General features: G+C 36.5%; 4 protein-coding genes across 5 annotated transcripts; 2 read left to right on the plus strand and 2 right to left on the minus strand.

The window, feature by feature from the left end:
* Nucleotides 1-2,058: 2,058 nt before the first annotated feature.
* Nucleotides 2,059-5,044, plus strand: LOC116128079 (protein NRT1/ PTR FAMILY 7.2-like). The gene is made up of 6 exons (XM_031413745.1): nt 2,059-2,112; nt 2,588-2,641; nt 2,977-3,127; nt 3,231-3,448; nt 3,534-4,093; nt 4,195-5,044. The coding sequence occupies exons 1-6, from the start codon at nt 2,059-2,061 to the stop codon at nt 5,042-5,044; spliced, it is 1,887 nt and encodes a 628-aa protein (XP_031269605.1).
* A 629-nt stretch (nt 5,045-5,673) lies between these two features.
* LOC116128080 (arginase 1, mitochondrial-like) lies at nt 5,674-8,669 on the minus strand. Its single transcript, XM_031413746.1, is given in 7 exon segments — nt 5,674-6,166; nt 6,628-6,738; nt 6,941-7,150; nt 7,412-7,545; nt 7,651-7,810; nt 7,917-8,064; nt 8,662-8,669. Coding segments are annotated over 7 exon segments (1,032 nt in total). The 3' UTR covers nt 5,674-5,905.
* A 1,612-nt stretch (nt 8,670-10,281) lies between these two features.
* LOC116128168 lies at nt 10,282-13,685 on the plus strand. Its single transcript, XM_031413861.1, has 3 exons — nt 10,282-12,025; nt 12,592-12,781; nt 13,312-13,685. Exons 1-3 carry the CDS (start codon nt 10,421-10,423, stop codon nt 13,437-13,439), a joined length of 1,923 nt encoding a protein of 640 aa, XP_031269721.1. The 5' UTR covers nt 10,282-10,420; the 3' UTR covers nt 13,440-13,685.
* A 524-nt stretch (nt 13,686-14,209) lies between these two features.
* Nucleotides 14,210-16,131, minus strand: LOC116128173 (ycf20-like protein). 2 transcript variants are annotated; one of them, XM_031413870.1, is made up of 3 exons: nt 15,957-16,131; nt 15,288-15,501; nt 14,210-14,682 (listed from the first exon to the last, which is right to left on the minus strand). In XM_031413870.1, exons 2-3 carry the CDS (start codon nt 15,488-15,490, stop codon nt 14,214-14,216), a joined length of 672 nt encoding a protein of 223 aa, XP_031269730.1. In that variant the 5' UTR covers nt 15,491-15,501; nt 15,957-16,131; the 3' UTR covers nt 14,210-14,213. The 2 variants fall into 2 exon arrangements, with proteins under 2 accessions (XP_031269730.1, XP_031269729.1); XM_031413869.1 differs by having other exon boundaries at nt 14,210-14,706.
* Between the last annotated feature and the right edge of the window lie 712 nt (nt 16,132-16,843).

Raw genomic sequence — 16,843 nt, forward strand, 5'->3', positions numbered from 1 at the left:
TAATTGTCGTTGACTCTAATCAATGAGGCATTATGAATGAAACTGTTGTATAAATGGTTATTTGTAAAGAGTAAACGACTTTTTCCCACCCAAATAATGGTTTAATGACACTTTTTCATTCACAAACTTTTAAAATACTATTTTACTACCCAATAATAGTTTAATGACACTTTTTTATTTACAGACTTTTAATATATAGTTTTACTACCCAAATTTATATTTCATTTTCGATTCTGGCATCATTGCGACCTCACACCACCACAATTTTCTTATTCAATCATCACTAACCCTTAAACACTACTCTCTCCCCCCCCCCCCCCCCCCCCCCCCCCCCCCCCCCCCCCCCCCCCCCCCCCCCCCCCCCCCCCCCCCCCCCCCAATCGTCGCCAATTAAGCGATTAGGGTTTTCACATCCGCCCCTCCCAAGTCAAATTCTGATCAATTCCAACTACCAACATCTAACCTTCCTCCACCAAAAGACTCATTGACTTCTTCTCTTCAAAACCTCAAACAACCTAGATCGAGTTTGCTCTCTGTTCATCACTAAAATATAAATTTGAGTAATAAAGTAGTATTTTAAAAATCTATGAGTGGGAAAGTGTCATTAAACCATTATTTGGGTGGGAAAAAAGTTGTTAACTCTTGTAAAATGGGTTTTAACCGCTCGTGCATAGCCCACTGGTAAGAGTAAACTAAGAGGATTGTGTATGACTTTAACTCTGGGTGTAAAAATAATACATTTACCCATGATTTACCTGAGAGACTGCGACAGTGGATTGCTGTGAGATAGTTTTCCCTAAGGATTAGTTAAGGTGTACGTAAGCTAATCTGAACATATCAATTAACAAAAAAGAAAAAGAGTTTCTCTTTTGTTCTACAAATAACATATTTCTTCGGAATTTAAATCATATTATATAAGCATGTGTTTATTATTTCAATTATAATGTAATTTATAAAACATGATTATTATTAAAGTATAATGTGATACCTTTTTAATTTAAAATAAGTTTAGAATTTTAAAAGGAGGACCTATATTTAATTTCTTAAAATAACTAACTTGATTTTCGTTTTAGTTGCCAGTTGCAACCCTATGTTAGAGGAATAAAAGTAATGCACAGTATTAGGGGTGTTCGGTTCCGGGTACCCTACATATTTTGAAGGAACCGAAACCAGAACCAGAACCGACGGTTCCTTGAAATTTGGAATCAGAACCGGAACCGACGGTTCCAGTTCTTAGGTACCCAGAACCAGAACCTGTAACAACGGTTCCAGTTCCGGTTCTGGGTACCCTATAAAATTATCTGATCACCCAAAAGTTTTAAAAATGGTAAAAAAACCCTTAAAAACTTACAAATACCCCCCCACCTAGTACTTGTTAACAAAAATAAAATTACAAATTATAAATTCAAAATTACAAACTCCATTACTTTGTAAAGGTAGATTCTCAAAAATCAAACCAACTTACTTTAAATGTTATGAAATATAAATATAAATGTATTCACATTAATTTTTTATAAAAGTTTTTATTAACCCCCCTAATCTTTAATTTTATTTTATATTAGCTTCGGTTCCTGGTTCTGGTTCCGGTTCTTAACTATAGGAACCGAAACCGGAACCGCACAGTAACGGTTCCAAAAATTTAGAACCGAAACCTACCCGTTGACGATTAGTTCTGGGTAGGAACCAGAACCAAACCCAAGGTATCCGCCGGTTCCGGTTTCAACCGGTTCTTTTGGACACCCCTACACAGTATAGCAATAGCATATCAGATGTTTTATTATGTTTAGATTCATGCATTTATTATGCAAGTGAGAATGGGAGGTTCCCGGTCTTATCCTTAGTCAACCCACAAGGGGAGCACAGAAGTTCCGTGTAACTAGTACGTGGCAGTAGTAGCTTCGCATGACACACTTGTTTTGGCAGTGACTCATCAATTTCTACTATTTACAGTCTACAGTCTACGGTCTGCACTACACATCCCGTTACACAAACAAAGCTGCTCTTGCTCGTTGCATCTCTCTGTGACCGTGAGCTACGTTAGATTTCTTGAAAAGATCGATGGAGACTAGACAAGAAGACACTGGAACTACTCTAGTTACTAATGACCTCAAGGTACGCTAAGTGAGAGGTTGTAAAAATACTTGTTCTGTCTGTTTTTTATATATTTTTTCGTTTCAACTTCTCTACCTCAAAGTTCTATTTGTTTTCACTTTCTCATACCTTGCATGTATTTTATACTCTCTGCAATTTGAAAAGAACGATTGCTGATATGAGGCTTGTGGAGTTTTCTATAAGATTTGCCTTAGATATATGCATATAATGCAACTGAGGTTTGAAGATTTCAAACCTGACCACCTGAGATGTATTACTGGATATCGGAGTTGCAGAGGTGAACAAAAATACTTGTTCTGACTCTTTTTTATATATTTTTTCGTTTCAACTTCTCTTCCTCAAAGTTCCAGTTGTTTTCACTTTCTCATACCTTCCATGTATTTTATACTCTCTGCAATTTGAAAAGAACGATTACTGATATGAGGCTTGTGGAGTTTTCTATAAGATTTGCCTTAGATATATTCATATAATGCAGCTGAGGTTTGAAGATTTCAAACCTGACCACTTGAGATATATCGGAGTTGCAGAGGTGAACAACTGCAAAAATTCTTTGCCTCTTTGGTACTAGGGAGTCAGAGTCACCACGTTATAACACTACATCAACAGTCACTATCATATGTAACCTAAATATTTATTTTGAGTAACCTTTTTATGCGCGAACAACACGGTCAAATTTCAAACTTTTCCATATAAAAATTTGCAAATGGAAACTTAATAATTATTTACCAAATAGAGCATAATTTGGACAACATTGTCATGTCATTAAGTTAGAATCTACTTTCTCATTAAAGTTGGTTAGCAGTATTTCGAATTCATTTTCCTGTCATGATGTTTAGAAAGATTTTTTGGGGATTCGCATTGTAGGTGGTCGAGGCCAACCGGTCAAATTCAATGGACGACATGGACAAAGAGGGGCTCGGCGATGCGTACACAAAAGATGGGTCGCTCAATTGTCATGGCAAACCAGCCATGAAAGGGAAGACTGGTGGATGGAGATGTGGAACGTTGTTACTAGGTATATGCAGCTCTGTCCTTAATTAATTAATGTATTCCGTAAGCAAGAAATTTGGTATATATGAGAAAAAGTAACAAGGATTTTGAATGGTTATGTTAAGCAGTGAACCAAGGATTAGCCAACCTTGCGTTCGCCGGAGTGGAAGTGAATATGGTTCTCTTCTCAAAATCTGTACTGAGGCAGACTAATGCAGAGGCAGCGAACACATTCAGTAGATGGATGGGAACCCTTTATCTCTCCTCTTTGATGGGTGCTTTTCTTAGTGATTCCTATTTGGGAAGATACTTGACTTGTGTCACATTTCAACTTGTCTCAGTTACTGTGAGTACTTATCTACTAACTTTCCTTTGTAGATCGCGGTCCTTAAACTATTGTAAAAGTTGATAATACTTCTTGATTTTCGCAGGGATTGTTAGCACTGTCCTTATTAACCCACTCATTTCTACTCGAGCCTCATGGCTGTGGCCACATTGGTAGCCTATGTGATCCTCATTCACCAGCTCAAGTTGCTATGTTCTACATATCTATTTATTTAATCGCAATAGGAAATGGAGCCCCTGAACCTGCTCTAGCTGTATTTGGTGCAGACCAGTTTGATGAGGAGGATCACAGAGAAAAGAAATCAAAATCTTCATTTTACAGTTACTTTTATGTGGCACTCAACCTTGGATGCTTGTTTTCCGAGACGGTTCTGGTTTATTTGGAGACAATGGGGTATTGGGTTTTGGGATTTTGGATATGTGCTGGTTGTGGTATATTTGGATTTACGTTGCTGGTTAGTGGGACTTTGAGGTATAGGCACTTCAAGCCTTCTGGTAATCCCTTCTCCAGGTTCTCTCAAGTCATTGTAGCTTCCTTGAGGAAAATAAGTCTTCAAGTACCCTTCAATGGAGAAGGACTTTATGAAGTTCATGAAAGGGAAACTGAAACTAATGGCCTAAGAATCTCCCACGCCAATGACTTCAAGTAAGTAAATTATTCTGCAGAAATTTTTTTCCATAACCACATAAATTACATGCTAATGTCTTCATGTACTCATGTTAATGTTGATCTCTTCCAACAAGCAGATTTCTTGATCGAGCTGCTATTATGACCCAAACAGACATGATCTTGAAAACAACAAACGCAGGCCAAACTCCAAATCCATGGCGTCTTTGCACCGTAACTCAAGTTGAAGAAGTGAAATCCGTGCTGAGGTTATTACCTGTATGGTTTTGTACCATCATGTCCTCCATGGCATTCATACAAATGATTTCTCTTTTTGTCGAACAAGGAGCTGCCATGAAAACAATAATCTCAAATTTCCATATCCCTCCCGCCAGCATGACAGCATTTGACATTGTAAGCAGCTCTGCGTTCATTCTATTATATGACAAAATCATTGTTCCTTTATACATCAAAGTAACAAAAAGAGAACCAAAAACTTTATCTGAGCTACAAAGAATCGGAATTGGGTTGGCCATTGCAGTATTAGCTATGATTACGGCAGGCGTTGTTGAACAAAATAGGCTAAATAATGCAAGTGAGAGTGGTGAAGAGACAAGCTCTCTAAGTATTTTCTGGCAGGTTCCACAATATGTGCTTGTGGGAGTGTCGGAAGCATTCCTTTATGTTGCACAAATGGAATTTTTTGCATCACAAACGCCAGATGGATTAAAAAGCTTGGGGATTGCTTTGTCCATGTCATCAACAGCAATCGGTAGTTATGTGTGTAGCATGATTTTGACAGTGGTGATGGCGATAACAACCAAGAATGGGAAGCCGGGTTGGCTTCCTCCCAATTTGAATGATGGACATTTGGACAGATATTTCTTTCTATCAGCCACTTTGACTGCCCTGAATTTAGGTCTTTTTATTGTGTGTGCAAAGCGATACAAGTGCATATCACTAGAAAAACGAGATGATGAGGGAAGTTAAATGCCAGATTGTACCTTGAGCAAATGAAGCAATCTTCTTGTTGACGGTGATGGGTGGGGGACACAGGGAGTCAAGCAGGAATACATTGAAACGTCAGTAATAGTTAATTAATATGGGTTTTATGTTTTACCTGTCAAATTTAGCTGTAATGAGCTTAAGTATTGGTGCTAGAAAGAATAATACTTGGAAATTGTTTTGTTGATCCACATGGCAAAAGAAAATATTAAGGTTTTGGACCCAGTCAGAATAAAAGATTAAAGTAGAAAATTCTTCATCATAGAAAGTGATATTAGGAAAATGGAGAATTTAAAACAGAAAGCAGTAAAATATATCCTTAATGACGGAATCAACTAATACTTTCAAGTCAGGCATCTTGAAATTTTTCAAAATACATCTTCTTTTATGGGATCAAATCTGTTGATTCAGATTGACAGATGGTCCATGAGCCACTGCAAATAACAGCAGTCATTGATTATGTGCTTCTATTCCACCTAAAATCTAGAATTGACTCGAGTCAATTATCTTATAAGCATTGAAAAAAAAAATCTTAAAACTCATGTAAGGTCTATTTCCAAATCTTTTAAGCAGCATTTAGGTTTTCTGTATTCTAAAAGTTTACATCATAATGCACATAGTAAAAATCTTCATTGGGCTAGATAATAGCTACACTTACTTACACATCATATATGGATTATGGAGTACAACTATGGTTGACACATTAAGAACCTACCAGGTAGATTTTTAATGCCTTCAGCGATACTTGGGTGAAAAATAAAATAGATGATGTGAACATTAATCAGACTTTCCAAGAATATTAATAAATAATCGTACAAAAATGTTGATGGTGAGGTAGAGTACTTTTCATTTTGATATCTTAGCAGTCAGTTCCCTAACCAACTTAGCAGCAACCATTGCAGTCATCCCATCAACAGTGTCACGCTGTGGATTGAACTCAACCACATCTGCAGCAACAACATCAGCTTGGAGATTGTGGAGAATGTTGAGAACATCACGGAAAGAGAGACCTCCTGGCTCAATGTGAGACACCCCAGGAGCAAAGGCAGGATCAAGACAGTCCACATCTAGAGAAATGTATACACCCTTTACTCCCTCCCCAAGTTTCTGGAAAAAAAAAAAAGAAGGAATGAAATGCCTATTTTTAATTCAAGAAGTACACAAAACATCTCACTTCAAGCAAGGTGACTCTCGAAAATGTAAAAACCAGAAACACTACCACAATTCAGACATCAAGGATCTACAAATGCATCCTGTGGGGATCTACGAGTACCTATGCCTACCATCAAGAGAAATACTTATATTTACTTATAAGTTTTAGATATCAATGTTAAATATCATTATTTCCTTCTACTTTTCGCTATTTTACAGGTATCTAAATACCATCAATTCCACCATTTAGTATTTCTTACAAATGTATATTTTAATGAAAATGCAGTTTTGGAATATGCACAGCAGATAGGCTAAGGTAAGAAAGCAAGAAAAATAATTATGGATAAATAAATGTATATGTGGATGTTTGTGACTCTGTGTGTGTGTGTCCAAGGAGAAAGAGAGAAAGAAGAGACCAGGTTTTCCAAAAGGTGTCGATCTCTTGAAAATGTCCGCATTTCATATTGCTCTACTCCAAACCTCTTCCCCTGTTCTCGGCCTTCACTTGTTATTGATCTTAGTCCAACCTAAGCAGTCAGCAATTGAACTCATTATTCCAAATATAAGAGAATACATGCTCTCACATGAATAAGCAGTTTGAATGGCAGCATTCCAACCTATATATTAAATGACATGAGGATCATATTTCTTAAGTCCATCTCTATTGAATAGTGACAATAGAACATAAAAGGCAGAAAAATGTAGAGCTTGTTGAAAAACAAAACTCACCTGCAAAAGCCGCCTAGCATAACCACCTTCCATGATTCGGGCAAAAGATGAGGCATGTGAATACATATTTCCCTCAAATGAATGATAAATATCAGGATGGGCATCTAGATGAAGAATATCCACAGGTCCTCCAAGCTTCTCAGAGACTGCTCTTACAACAGGAAAAGATATTGAGTGATCACCACCTAAAACTAATGGCCGCAATGGATCCTGAAAGAGCATAAACTTCATGATTGGCGTGAATTTTATCCGTTTAAACTCTTTCCAAACATAGAAGCAACATCTAAAAGATAAAGCTTTCCATGAAACATATCTAACGAGTTAAAGCATGAATAGAAAATAACTCGTATACATAACAATGGTTTATTAATTGTCCTCTACGATTCATTCACAGCATAAAGTTAATTAACTTGTTAATTTCCGGATTTAATCTTAAGATAATATCAGAACTCATATAAAACACTAATTTACCTCGTCCATCACTAGCTTCACAGACTCACTAATGACATTCATCAATCTGTCATCATCGACACCACAATCTCGTATTTCTTGAACAGGGACATCACCCACATCTGTCAACACCCGCGGTTCGCTTAATTGTTTCCCTGCACACCGCATACCAGGCGATTCAAAACTAAATAAATAAAATAAACTCCTTTCGTTAATCGAAATAAATTATTTGAGAATTAATTTATTTCATAATAAATTACCTTCTTCAGTTGTAGAGTTGGTGCTACCACACCAAATGGCCTCTCTTATACGAGGAGGAGCAAAGGCCGGCCCCTGAAGAAACGATGAGTTATGTCCCAATGGAACTCCAAGAAGAGTTGTTGAAGCAGTAACACCTCCTAACGCACGCAGAAGCTCTCCCTTCATAAATATCACATAACATATGACCGAAGTAAGAATCAATTATAGTTTCTGCAGCAGAATTTTAGTCACTGAATTGAAATTAAAACAAAGATTGTATGTGTACCTTAAGCTTTGCCCTCTCACGAATAAGTGTAAGAGAAGCATCAATAACACGATTTTGTCCTTTCTCTAACAAAGCAGTTGGAATATTTGCGGCCTTTAATTTCTGTAAGTAATGGATTCTCTTCCCCTACTGGATGACCTTTTTTCTGCTAAAAAAAAAAAAAAAAAAAAAAAAATTCTTTAAAAGAATCTAATTAAGGCAAGTGTTGAGTTGATGATGAGAGTGAACGGAAATAACCATTGAGGTTGACAGTACTATTTTGTACCTAACAGAGAGAGACAGATTGAGATGAGAGTGAATCACAGTAATGAATCGTTCGACGGTTCGAGTGAGCAGAGGAGAAGAACCGGGATTTTTTACTGGCGCGATTATAAGGGGAAGAAAGCGTGCGGCTTTTTTCTGTTCAGGTTGGAAGGAGCCAAAATGCTTATGGATAAAGATTAAATTAAACAATTCAAAATTTAGAATAAGTGGAAAGGTTTAAAGGGAGCACTCAAATGCTTTTTATTCGGTGATCCACCTGTGAAAAGACGATTTGTCATTACCTAACACATAATCCCAATAATTTTTTATGCTTTGTTTTATTATTTGGTACCCTATTCCTAATTCTATTTTCAAAATATTTATTTGTTTAATTATTTAAAAAATATTATTATATTTTTTAATTATTTTAGACCTTTTAAATTTATTAATTTCATTAAATACCTCTAAAAAAAAATTTAAAAATTAACAAAAATACCCTCACATGCCCATAGTTGTTAGATTCGACAACTATTATCGATGATAATTGAAATCTATCACAACAGCGTACAAACGACCAATAATGATGGTCATATCTTTGGCCGTCGCTGAAGGCCAAATCTAGCATTTTCCAGCTTTTGACTGCCAGATCGACGCACATTTGGCCAGATCCGACCGATATACGTTGTAACGCCAGATTTCGACTAGATTTCAGCGATAGTGGCCGGAATCTGGCACTGTGGGTGGTGGGGGTGTGTTTGTTATTTTACAAAAATTTTATATATTAGGTGTTTAGTTAAATTAACAAACCTATGGAGCTTTTTTTTTGTTAATTTTTAAATTTTATTTCGTAATAATCACCCTATTCAACTATCCAATATTATTTCCAAAATCATATCCAAAATAACAAACCAAACGCATCTTTAGTCACTTGCACAGTTGCACCCCTTGTTGTCAATTTTTTGTGTTGAATTGAATCGAGGAAAGGGTAAACTAGACATTTTATTTTAAAATACTGGATGATATATTAAATATTTCAAAATAATTAAAAAAATTAGAAAAAGTTTTTTTATTTTAAATATGCTTATAATTTAATATTATTTTTAAAATAATTTACATAAAAAAGAGATGTAAGATGATAAAGATCTCCGAAATTGCTGATCTTTCTTTACTTTAAAAAAAAATTGATAATGAATATTTTATTTTACAAAAATATATATTTTAAAAAGTATATACAATATATCTTTTTTAGTTTTTATATTTCTACTTTACAAAATATTTTAATTTTTAACTTTTTGTCTTTCTCTCGAATCTTGATCAATATAACATCAAAACTTAACGACAAGATAATTTGTCAAATGTTTATGTTAAAAGAGGAATAATGAAATAATCATAATAGATCCGTAACCCATAATAAAAGTTAAAGAAATAAGGTGTTTGTGTTAATCTAATGATTTTTTCTATACATTTGTAAAATGTTGAAACCTTATGAGAGTCATAGATACCCATTCACCAAGTCTGACATAAAACACTTTGCATCTTTTTTTATTTATTTATCACCGAATTTATTATAATTAAAATGAATTTTTTTTTTTTTTTTCTTTCAACAAGGGCGATTCTGTCCATCGGGTTAATTGAAAGAGTGCATTTATTAACTTCGGAAGGTTGGCTGTTAGTAAAGTGAAAAGTTAAGATAATGATGACGTTATGGTTGAGTCACCAGCCAAATCAGACAGACACACAATCCCGAAGTGGGAATTGATGTCACGCGCTTCAAGGTGCACTTTTGGACGTGTACTCAAGGCACAGGTTTTATTACTGGTCGCCGGAGCATCACGCTTTACTATGCGCCGTATAACTACAAGTATGTGTACGTACGTCCACGAAAGGTAAAGGTTTTGTATTGGACTGTTATGGGCTACTAATAACTATTGAGCCATTGAGTTTCCTCTTTTTAGCCCCGTGCAGCCCTGACCCAATACTAATATCCAACAGTATATGGGTTTGTATTTGGGCTTGAGCAGTGGACCACTCAATCGAGGACCCAATTCTGTATCAGTCTTAACGCATTACACTCAAACTCGGAATCTCGAATCAGTCGTTCAGAAGCATCCTCCTCAGTCGTTGGAACTAGCCAATCTAAAACCAGAAGAAATAAAAAAGAAAAAAGAAAAAGAAAAAGTAAGAATAGCCACCGTGTCCACCGTATTCCCGAGTCTAGAACATGCTACAGCCACCGAAACAAATTGTGTAACCCCACAAAAATGCCACAATTTGCATCAAGGTTCACTCTCCCTTTAAATCCTTCTCGTTTCCATTTCCATCTCTTTCCTTCAAGCAAAAATATAATTCCCATCATGTCCTTCTCTTCATCGTCTTCGTCACCCTCTACAACCAACCCAAAAGAAGAAAAAATCCCGGAAAATATAGACCCTCAAAAGCTCGCTCAAGTCATAAAGTATCACAACGAAACCAAGCATTCCTTCACGAACTATGCCCGTGGCCCTCGCGGACTCGACTGGGCCAACCAGCCCAATCCATTTCGCCGCTACATTTCTTCTCCTCTCGTCCCTCTTTTACATCTCTCTACTGACGGTCAAAACCAAACCCTATCATCTTCGAGTAACGACGATAATATCCCTCTGTACTCTTCTCTCTTTACATCTCTTCCTCCTCCTAAACCCCTCACAATTTCTTCAATTTCTCAATTCTTTTATGACTCACTGGCTCTCTCCGCCTGGAAAACCACCGGGTTTTCTACTTGGTCTCTTCGGGTCAACCCGAGTAGCGGCAATTTACACCCAACTGAATCGTACATAATTGCTCCTGCTATTGACTCGGTTTGCGACTCACCATTCGTTGCACATTATGCACCAAAAGAGCATGCTTTGGAACTTAGAGCTAAAATCCCATCAGGTTCCGGCTTTTTCAATAAATTCTTTCCCAAAAATTCGTTTCTTATCGGCTTTTCTTCGATATTTTGGCGCGAAGCCTGGAAATACGGAGAGCGGGCATTCAGGTACTGTAATCATGACGTGGGCCATGCCATTGCGGCTGTTACCATGGCTGCTGCTGGACTTGGTTGGGATGTGAAGATTCTGGAAGGTTTGGGGTATAAAGATTTAGAGAAATTAATGGGGCTTCATATTTTCCCAGAATTTCAAATTCCATCAAAACCTGTTAAAGGGAAGTTTCCGGAAATTGAATTTGAGCACCCGGATTGTGTTCTTGTTGTTTTTCCATCTGGAAGTAGGGAATTTGATGTAAATTATGAGAAATTGAGTTTGTTAATAAAGGAGTTTTCAGTGTTGGACTGGAAAGGGAAGCCAAATTTGTTGAGTGAAGAACATATTTGTTGGGACATAATTTATAGAACAGCTGAAGCAGTTAAAAAACCATTGACTACAAGAAATGCATTTGCAGTTGATCCATTTTATGGTAGTGGAATTTTTAATGAAAATTGTTACAAGGGTTTTACTGTGAGAGAAGTTGTTAGGAAGAGGAGGAGCGCGGTTGATATGGATGAAGTGACTACAATGGACAGAGAGACATTTTATCAAATTTTATTACACTGTCTTCCTTCGGGTTCTGGGAGTGGAGGGAAGCAGAAGAGGCAATTAGCATTGCCATTTCGGGTTCTTTCTTGGGATGCTGAGGTGCATGCTGCTTTGTTTGTTCATAGAGTGAAAGGATTGCCAAAGGGGTTGTATTTCTTGGTAAGGAACGAGGATCACATTGGGGAGTTAAAGAAAGTTATGAGGCCTGACTTCGAGTGGCAGAAGCCAGAGGGCTGCCCTGATGATCTACCTTTATATGAACTTGCTAGGGGTGATTGCCGACAACTCGCCAAAGGACTTTCATGCCATCAGGTTTGCTAATTCTTTTTATGATCCAGTTTCTCTCCTTATGTTTGTTTTTGATAAATTGGTCGAGATTTTGGCAAGTGTATGATTTGTGGTTAGAACTTTGTTTACTGGTTGAGGATTTTAACTGTATTGTTAGTTTATGAACATCAAAGTGTGGGGAAACTATAGATGCTACAGATGGTAAGTCGTTTATGAGCTGAACTAATTTGCCAATAAATTTTCCCTTGAAACAACTGCTTGTTTTCATTTTACCCTGAGAGACATGTTGCAAAGCATTAAGCATGAAGAGACTGTAATTGGGATAAAAGTTCCATCTATTATTTAAGATATATAGTTGAATTATACTACCAACTACTGGCTTTTATATTGGAAATTTTGTAGATCTTATATTGTTATAAAATATTGCTCCGTGCATATCAATTTTACAAAACCAAAGTTTGAAACTGTGCCTGGAATCATAAATCCTCTGTCTGTCTCTCTGGTTTGTAAAACAGGTGATAGAGCGCAGGTGTAAATAGACAAAATGTTTCTCTGGTCTTCCTAAACTGTTTTGTGCTAAATTAATGTAGGACATTGCTAGTGATGGCTGCTTTAGCCTTGGTATGGTGGCTCATTTCGAGCCTACTCTGCGTAACAATAATGTTTGGATGTATCCCCGATTATTTTGGGAGACTGGAGTTCTTGGACAGGTGTTGTACCTTGAAGCACATGCAGTTGGCATATCTGCAACTGGAATTGGTTGCTTCTTTGATGACCCTGGTATGTTCACTTGCATTCTGATTCAATGTGATAACAAATATGCATGGTATCTTAGTATTCTAATGCAGTTTGATAATTGTAAAATCTTACAATTTTGCATATAAAGTCCCAGAATTAAACGAACATAAATAAAATGATTGTAGAACTATGAGAATGAGCTAAACAATAACCTGATCACCACAATAAAAGTTAGGAAATAAGTGCCTCCACACTTTTTAGCGTTTAAGAAGTGATGATGGAAAATTGTAGCAGATATTCAAGGTATGTATAGATGCTGTGCTGTATGTTGTTAACAGGTTATAAGGATTGTGAATCATAGTACCAAGTGAAGGATTGTTAATGCCTATTTGAAGAATTCCGACCATGGAACAAATTGTTACTTTATTAATATATAAACAGTGGCCTTGTGCTTGGAGGAGAACTTACTACTACTATGACCTATAATTGTGCTTGGCTATCATGGTATCGCTGCTGGTGCATTTGAGAAGTATATCTTGAAAATATATATTTCTTTTGTTTTATTTTTTCAGTGCATCAACTTCTGGGGTTGACGGGATCAAACTTTCAAAGTCTATATCATTTTACTGTGGGAGGTCCAGTCTTAGACAAGCGGATTATGAGCCTACCAGCATACCCAGGTCCTGAAGTGGATGCGTGATTGCACCTCTCTGGTTGTGCTTGGACAACATACATACTTTACTGTCTTTACATAAATAATGTTTATCAGCAGTTACAGATATATTATCATATATATCACAAGGAACAGTAGCCATGTAATACTTTGATATGTGTTAACATGGTTTCTAGGAGAGCCTACCTGTAATTATCAATTTATTGATGTGATGATATTTGTTGTACAACCATTTTTATTTCATCCAGTGTTAATATTCGCTAATTTAAAATTTGAATAGGATCCACTGTTAATAAAGCAAAACATGTGGGCTCTTTGGCGAATCCAGTATCTCACTAACTTTTGAAGTTCTGGGAGGAGTATTTTCTTGCAGAATCATAATTTTTTGAATAATACTACGTTCATAACGCAATCTTACAATTTTCTCACAACTTCTGATATAATAATTAATAATTGGTCAGTTTATTAAGGGTCTTATCTACTCATTTATCAATTTATTAATTACAAACTATCAGGGGTTAACAAAAGAAAGTTGTGAGAGAAGGGTGTTGAGCCATATTACTCTAATTTTTTTGCCCAAGACCATTATCAGTTATCAAATCATAATACTGGTTCTACTTGTAAATGCTGGGTCAACTTGATTGACCCAGCATGCTTTTCAACTTGTCCAATGTAGCTTGAGGCTTTGAGCTTCCACATGCGCGCCCAAGTCTGATCCACACGAGCTAACAACTTCTTCAAGTAGTTGGACGCAATCACAAAAGAGAGTAGTCAACAGCACTAAAGAATACCCAAGATTTACTAGAATATGGAGAATATATCTATTTGAAAATTGAAGGGGTTACTTGACTCAATAATGTTATCCATTTCATACTTGAATGAATCCAGGAAGAGGCCAAGTGAAAGCCCAGCCTTCCAATAATTGAACATAGTGATCAGACTTTTTAACTTGCTAACTAAAGGAAGAGAAGCTCTATACATCAAGGCCCCAATCGCCTCCACAACCACCACAGCCAATGCAGCAGACAAAATATCCCAGTCACCTGTTTGCCCAATAACGGTGGCAAAGGCAGTTGCACAATAGAATCCCACCAAGAAAAAGAGTAACTTCATTGGAAGATCTTTCCTTATCTCCTGAATTCTGGCACCCAATTTGGTTTGAAAAGATTGGATGGCCCTAATTAATCTGGTCCTGCCATTAGGGCTATCTGTGGAGGAAGGATCAAATCCACTGCCATCTACACTGCTCCGAACAGACCAAGCCATCTCCCTGTGCAATTTGAAAAGAAATCGTCTGCATTAAGTATTACAGAATTGTTGAAAACATCATATGTATATGACTACCAACATTTTTTCCCAACACAAGAAAATATGCCCCAAATGTATTAAGAGAGGCTAAATTTTGTTTATCATGCATCAACTCCCTAAGTAAATGTGTTGTCACCCCTAAATAACCAGGTATTACTCCGTTATCAATTATCAGCCCTTAAGTGGAAAAGGCTTCCACCTCAGTTCTCATAGTAGTTTACAACGTATTTAAGATAAAAATCATTAATCCTAACTTGCCACTCATGTATGTGTTTATATCAGCATGCTGGAAGGTCAGAGGCAGGTGCTTGTGGACTATAGTGCTTGCTGATTACAGCCGCCTTTTGAGGACCTACTGCCTACATTCAGATGCCAACAAACCCATCTAAACAATGAAATTAAACCATATTCAAGCTCATCTCACATTTTACTACAACCACAACATATTTACATGTCTAGCAAATCTTTCTGTAAAAATACTAACCCAAGCTTGAAATCTTATGATATATCTGCATCCAAACAATATGAATCATGTATATCAAAATTGTAACCGAGACTGAGACTTACTTGATATTGCTGACCAAGTAGGGTTGCGCTACATGGATGAAACAGCTTCTGGAATCAAATTTTGAGCCCAAGGCACAAGAAGTTTTATGAGAGCATGCCGCAAGGAAAAAAAATTCAGCTCTAGATCTCACATACTTTGACTCTGGAAGCAAAAGCTTGGAACTTCTGGGATTCTTGGGCAGTGTTGTTATCGTTGTCATCATCACATAGCAACCTGCAAGTATATATTCATTATGAGTAAATGAATAAACCAATATTACACTCAAACAACCAGAAAACATATTAATAAAAAAATAATAATAAAAACTTTATCCTCTTTGCAACCTTCAACCTGATTATTATGAAGAAAACAAAGTAGCACATTGAATTGCTTTCTAGTGATACCGAGTTAATTAACAGCCTTACTATTACTTCGTAAGTAACAAAGCTTTCCAGCACCAAAATCCCAGCCATCCAAATTCACATTCATATCCATCATGGTAAGTGAAAAAAACAGAAAAATTAAAACTAAATTGCAAAGCTTGTTAACAAAAAAGTTTCTAACTTAGCTGAGTTTCGCATTCGCTGACAACCCAGACAATTCACTAATGGTTGTTATTTCACCAATTAGATTTCTTAATCAAACGATAAAATGACAGAAACTAAACAAATGAAAGAAGAGAATCTTACGATATGGTTATAATGTTTAGACCGAGCCTTAACCCTTCAGAGTTCGATGCTTGTTCTTGCTTCTTCAGCTATTGCTTTGCTTTTTCCAATTTCTTTTTCTATCTATTGGGATTTGATTTTGAAGAGGGTTAACTAAAGGGGACGTTTGGAGTTGTCAATAAGACAGGAATAAATATCTCTCTTCTTTCACTTAATTATAAAATTATTCTATTTATTTTACCCCCCAAAAAATACATTTAAAAAAATTGGGAAATATCAGAATAATTACAAAATAAAAAACAAAAATAAAAACAGGCAAATTCAACTTCCACTACCTTCTCTCATGTTCAACGTCGTCAAACGTGAGGGACATGAGGGAATCCTCCGTAGGTAGCAAGGTCAGGTCCAAGCCCATCACAGTAGAGCCCTCACGCTTGGTAGCAAGGTTGGGTCCAGCCAAGCACAATAAGTGAGGGTTTATTTCTCTATTTTAAACCAAAAAAAAAAATTACATTTCAAAAATTGGGAAATATCATAATAATTACAAAATTAAAAGCAAAAATTAAAACATGTTTTAACCATGAAATGACAATGTAAGACAAATTCAACTTCTAACATTTTTTTTTTTTATGTTCAACGTGATCAAGCGTGAAAGATGTGATTGTGAACGAGCCCTCACATTAGGTAACAAGGTCAGGTGCAAGTCCATCATGAGCGAGCCCTCACACTTGATAGCAAGGTCAGGTCCAAGCCAATCACGAGAGAGCTTGACGCTTGATGGCAAGGTCAAATCCAAACCTATCACTATCCCTATCCCAAACAAATGTGTGATAGTTGATTAAACTCACTAATTTGATGATGTAAACAAATTCAATTTTTAACAACAATTCATTTCAAGGCTTGGGTAA

The sequence above is a fragment of the Pistacia vera genome, unplaced genomic scaffold (assembly GCF_008641045.1).
Source record: "Pistacia vera cultivar Batoury unplaced genomic scaffold, PisVer_v2 Contig197, whole genome shotgun sequence".
Lineage (NCBI taxonomy): Eukaryota > Viridiplantae > Streptophyta > Magnoliopsida > Sapindales > Anacardiaceae > Pistacia > Pistacia vera.

Bases quoted from the DNA above. Each gene is read 5' to 3' on its own strand.
- LOC116128079 (XM_031413745.1), top strand. From the start codon at position 2,059: ATGGAGACTAGACAAGAAGACACTGGAACTACTCTAGTTACTAATGAC. The intron at 3,128-3,230 runs GTATATGCAGCT...TATGTTAAGCAG, and splicing joins ATGTGGAACGTTGTTACTAG to TGAACCAAGGATTAGCCAAC. The intron at 4,094-4,194 runs GTAAGTAAATTA...TCCAACAAGCAG, and splicing joins TCCCACGCCAATGACTTCAA to ATTTCTTGATCGAGCTGCTA.
- LOC116128168 (XM_031413861.1), top strand. From the start codon at position 10,421: ATGCCACAATTTGCATCAAGGTTCACTCTCCCTTTAAATCCTTCTCGT. The intron at 12,026-12,591 runs GTTTGCTAATTC...AAATTAATGTAG, and splicing joins AAGGACTTTCATGCCATCAG to GACATTGCTAGTGATGGCTG. The intron at 12,782-13,311 runs GTATGTTCACTT...TTATTTTTTCAG, and splicing joins TTGCTTCTTTGATGACCCTG to TGCATCAACTTCTGGGGTTG.
- LOC116128173 (XM_031413869.1), bottom strand. From the start codon at position 15,490: ATGATGACAACGATAACAACACTGCCCAAGAATCCCAGAAGTTCCAAG. The intron at 14,707-15,287 runs GTAAGTCTCAGT...TACTTAATGCAG, and splicing joins TACTTGGTCAGCAATATCAA to ACGATTTCTTTTCAAATTGC.